The sequence below is a fragment of the Littorina saxatilis genome, linkage group LG3 (genome assembly GCF_037325665.1).
Source record: "Littorina saxatilis isolate snail1 linkage group LG3, US_GU_Lsax_2.0, whole genome shotgun sequence".
NCBI lineage: Eukaryota > Metazoa > Mollusca > Gastropoda > Littorinimorpha > Littorinidae > Littorina > Littorina saxatilis.
The window spans coordinates 43,247,270-43,252,269 of record NC_090247.1 but is presented as its reverse complement, the minus strand read 5'-3'; the positions used below and the strand labels follow the sequence as shown (position 1 = coordinate 43,252,269).

General features: G+C 38.9%; 1 protein-coding gene across 3 annotated transcripts in view; it reads left to right on the top strand.

Moving 5' to 3' along the window:
- Window positions 1-125: 125 nt before the first annotated feature.
- Window positions 126-5,000, top strand: part of LOC138962440 (serine protease inhibitor dipetalogastin-like) — a 9,469-nt gene continuing 4,594 nt past the window's right edge. For 2 of the 3 annotated variants that reach the window (XM_070334248.1, XM_070334247.1), the window contains exons 1-7: window positions 127-282; window positions 1,170-1,266; window positions 2,106-2,234; window positions 2,465-2,593; window positions 2,788-2,910; window positions 4,283-4,411; window positions 4,609-4,731. In XM_070334248.1, the coding sequence (XP_070190349.1) occupies window positions 222-282; window positions 1,170-1,266; window positions 2,106-2,234; window positions 2,465-2,593; window positions 2,788-2,910; window positions 4,283-4,411; window positions 4,609-4,731 (791 nt within the window). In that variant the 5' untranslated portion in view covers window positions 127-221. Of the gene's footprint in view, window positions 283-1,169; window positions 1,267-2,105; window positions 2,235-2,464; window positions 2,594-2,787; window positions 2,911-4,282; window positions 4,412-4,608; window positions 4,732-5,000 lie in introns of all 3 variants that reach the window. The other variant, XM_070334249.1, reaches the window with a different exon arrangement.

Below are 5,000 nucleotides of genomic sequence, written 5' to 3'. Positions count from 1 at the left end.
GGCACTGAACACACACACACGTCATCCAATAACATCTTTCTTGAAGAGCAATATCTCACAAAATACCTGCAAAACAAGAAATTACGGGAGTTTAATTTCTCTCTTGATTGTATAAATAGGAAGGCGAGATACCCATGTTACACCAGATCTGGAGGCACTCGAAGAAGCAAGCAGCCAAGTTTCAAGACAATTTTTGGATCAACACAGTGACGTAACTCAGAATGATGTCATCAGGCCGTTTGCTGAGAATACTGGCTCTGCTTGTCCTGGCTTCTTCAGTGGGTGAGTAACATTTGTTCCATGAAATATCATGTAGTTTTATCGTTCGTTTTTTTTCACTGTGCTGTCGTATGTTGAAAGGCTTTTTTTCTGTTTTTACTGTTTTGTCGTGTTACAACTGCACCTCAATCAAAAAGAAAAAAACATAGAGCCAAAACACAAAAACAAACGGACAAAAAGAGAAGGAAATAAGTTCTATTAAGGTCCATTTTGGTGACTGTTTTAAAGGGCAAAAAACGAAGTGAAATTTCTTGTTGTCACCAGTGATTTTCTTTTTTTCTCCCCTTTTTTCAACACATTTGCCTTCGTAGCCAGTTTCATTTGACGAAGGATACCATCTTTCTTTTGTGTGTGTGCATTCTTATGACTTTATTGTAATGCTTCCAGAAAATTCAAAGATTGTCATTCAGTTTTCATCATCGTGCTCATCACCCTAAACATTGATCAAGAATTTGTGATTTGGTATTATTGTTTGTCTTAACTTTTAAATACTAACTTACTATCATTGTAATCGTAACGGATATAGGAGTTTATGAAGCGTATGCTATAATTATGGCGTATCACATTCTTGTTCTTGTTCTCCTTGTTCATGATACATAGCATGATCAAAACAATTTTTTCGCTTTGTTGAATTGGCTGTAATAAAGTCCTCATCCAGATTCCCGGATTTTTAAAATGGCTTTCGGATACGTTTCTGTCTTTTGGAGAGAGGAAAAAGTCAGGGGATAACATCAAAAGAAGTGTTAATTCTGTGCACTTGCTTGTGTGTAAAGACTTCACATTTCGTCAAAAATCACTCAAATGCTTGCTCTGACCGGGGGACTGTAGTTTCCCCAAACTTGTTTGTTCTTCGGTATTTTTGTAATGTCCAAACATTCATTCTCGCGCAGGCGCGATGCCGCCACCGTGTCCCTGTCAGACCATCCTGGATCCTGTATGTGGTGTGGACGGCAACACCTATGACAACCAGTGCACGCTGGACTGCGCGTGAGTTTAGTGACAGTACACGGACAGTCTTCGTACTTTGTTGCTGTTGTTCTGCCTTTTTTTTCTCTTTTTTGTTGCTTTTGTTTTGTTTTTTGTTTTTGTTGACGTGTATATATATAATAAGAGACACCCTTCCATGAAACAAATGGCTAGTCAAAAGTAGGTTCAAACCACAGGAAAACAGCTGATAGTGTTATTTACTGCTTACTCGATATGATATCACAACGATATGACATTTTATGTCGTCTTTATTCAGCGGAGTAGCCAAGGCTTCTGACGGCGACTGCCCCCCTGACCCAGAGCCCTGTTTGTGTTCGAGAATCTATGATCCTGTGTGTGGTGTGGACGGCGAAACATATGGCAACCCGTGCACTCTGGACTGCGCGCGAGTTTCCAACCAACTAAACCAACCAATCGGCTAAAAAAAATCACATTGTCTCTACTCTTGTAGCATACATTACCTATGAGGAAAACATGTAGCATGCTAGCACTTTAGTTTCAACACAACTTTATTCATATCCTATTGTGAAATTTCATTTCGCCAAAATCAAACCCAAATTGTGTAACTCTGTGTGGCAATTCAAGGGAGTTTCTTGGCCGATGACATCCATCCGACAACAACAAAGCATAAACAATAACAAAAGAACATAAAGATAAACTATTGTAACAACAACAACAACAACAACAACAACAACAACAACAACAACAACAACAACAACAACAACAACAACAGCAACAACAACTTTTTTTTTTAAAGAAGAGGAAAATACAAGACAATGAGCATAATATACTGCTAACTCAAAATAATATCACAACGATATGAAATTGTATGTCGTCAGCGGAGTAGCCAAGGCCTCTGACGGCGAGTGCCCCCCTGCCCCTGTACCCTGTTTGTGTACGAGAATCTATGATCCTGTGTGTGGCGTGGACGGCAACTCTTATGGCAACCCTTGCACACTCGACTGCGCGTGAGTAGGCTTTTTGACATACGGAAAAGACGATCACACAAAACTATATCAAAACAAACAAAACAACAACAACAGCAACCAAAACCAAAACCAACAACAACAACAACAATAACAACAAACAATTATCAAAAAAACAAACAAATACTTAAAATAAAAGAAAATTAGCATAATTCACTGATGACCCGAAATGATATTACAACGGTATGAAATGTTATGTCGTTATTTTTCAGCGGAGTAGCCAAGGCCTCTGACGGCGAGTGCCCCCCTGCCCCTGTGCCCTGTCTCTGCTCGAGAATCTATGATCCTGTGTGTGGTGTGGACGGCAACTCTTATGGCAACCAGTGCACACTCGACTGCGCGTGAGTTCATTGACTGTACATGGACAGTCTTCGTACATAATCGTTCGTTCTCGCATATTCATACAAAGAAGGAAGTGTGTGTGAAATGAACGTTAATTCATAATTATGCTTCGAATTTGTTTTAACAACCAAGCAGTAACATTCCATATAGTGCTAAAAAACCTTAATATCAGCGAACAATAATATCATTTCAGCGGAGTAGCCAAGGCCTCTGACGGCGAGTGCCCCCCTGCGCCCTGTATCTGTCAGCTCATCAATGCTCCTGTGTGTGGCGTGGACGGCAACACCTATGACAACGAGTGCACTCTGGACTGCGCGTGAGTAGCCAACCAACTAAAGAACTAACTTGACCGACCAATCAACTAAAGAAATACACATTGTCTGAACTCTTGTAGCATATATTAACAATAAGAAAAACATGTAGCACTTTAGTCTCATCAATAGTTTCTTTAGGTGACCTGAATACAATATGTTTAATGAATAAAGGGTCAGGCATATGTGTACATGAGGGTATCCTAGTTTTGTAGATGTAATTTTTTGTTTTGTTTTTGTTTTTGTTGCTGTTGCATTCACCAGATATTATTTGGAACTGGTACCTTTTCAATAACCTACACATTCGGGGAAGCTATGATACACAGGGTTAGCAAATTAATGCATAGATTCCATACTTGGCGATTTAATGTAAGCCATGGTTTCTCAAAAACATCTGCTTAGAACAGACATTACCACTGCTGAATTGATCCGTATGATTTTGAAGGAATAAATACAGGTGTGGAACCTTGAAGGCCTTGAGTTATCGTAACTGTCTTATGTTTTGTTGAATTTCCGTATGTGGATCAACTTTATTTTTGGGATATTCTTAGGATTAACACAACAACATGAACAACAACAACAACAACCAAGCAAAAAAGACACATACATGAAAACGTACGCAAAATACAATTATCAAACAAACAAACCCAAAAATATAATAAAAGACAAACAGCATACTGTATTGCTGACTCGAAATAATATCACAGATTGAACTGCGCGTGAGTTCATTGACAGTGCACGTGCAGTCTTCGCACTTAATTGCATCTTCATACAAAAATATAGCGTCTGTACTAAAATGCTCGTTCGTTCATAATTATGTAAGAATTTTGTGATGTGACATAGCCGCCACAACTTTTACAAAACGGGCAAATATGACATTATCAACTAGTGCTATCCAAAACGCGGAGAAAAAAGACACATTTAAATGCTCGCGAAAATGTGTAAATCAATTTTTCTAAAAAAAAAAATGCTTCCAACAGTTTGAAAACATGCTTTGCACACACAGACATACTTAGGGAGACAAACGTCATCTTCCGCCCAAGTTTCATTAATTGACTGAATGTTACACAACAACCAAGAAAAAAGACACAAAAATAAAGACGCACGCAAATAACGATCGTACATATTTGAACCAAAATACACAAATACAAACAAATAAAGCCTACACAAATAGCAAAACAACAACAACAACAACAACAACAACAACAACAACAACAACAACAACAACAACAACAACAACAACAACAACAACAACAATAACACAAAAAAACAACAAAAAAACAAAAAAAACCAGGGGACAAAAGATAAATAGCATACTGCACTGCTGACCTGAAATAGTATCACAAGAATATGAAATCTTACGTCGTGATTTTTCAGCGGGGTAACCAAGGCCTCTGACGGCGAGTGCCCCCCTGCCCCTGTGCCCTGTCTCTGTTCGAGAATCTATGATCCTGTCTGTGGTGTGGACGGCAACACATATGGCAACCAGTGCACACTCGACTGCGCGTGAGTTCATTGACTGTACATATACAGTCTTCGTACATAATTGTTCGTCCTCCCTCATTCATGCAAAGAATTAAGTGTCTGTACTGTAATGAACGTTAGTTCATAATCATGGTTCGATTCGTTGTAACAATCCAGCAGTAAAATTCCATATAGTGCATAACACTACTTAATATTAGCGAACAATGATATCATTTCAGCGAAGTAGCAAAGGCCTCTGACGGCGAGTGCCCCCCTGCGCCCTGTATCTGTCAGCTCATCAATGCTCCTGTGTGTGGTGAGGACGGCAACACCTATGACAACGAGTGCACTCTGGACTGCGCGTGAGTAGCCAACCAACTAAAGAATTAACTTGACCGACCGATCAACTAAAGAAATACACATTGTATGAACTCTTGTAGCATATATTAGCATTAGGAAAACCATGTAGCACTTTAGTCTCAGCAAAAATTTATTCAATTAAGTTATTGTGACCTAAATACAATATGTTTCATAAATAAAGGGTCCGTACTCAGGCAAATGTATACACAAGCGTATCCTAGTTTTGTAGATGTAATCGTTTGTTTTGTTTTTGTTTTTGTTGCATTCACCA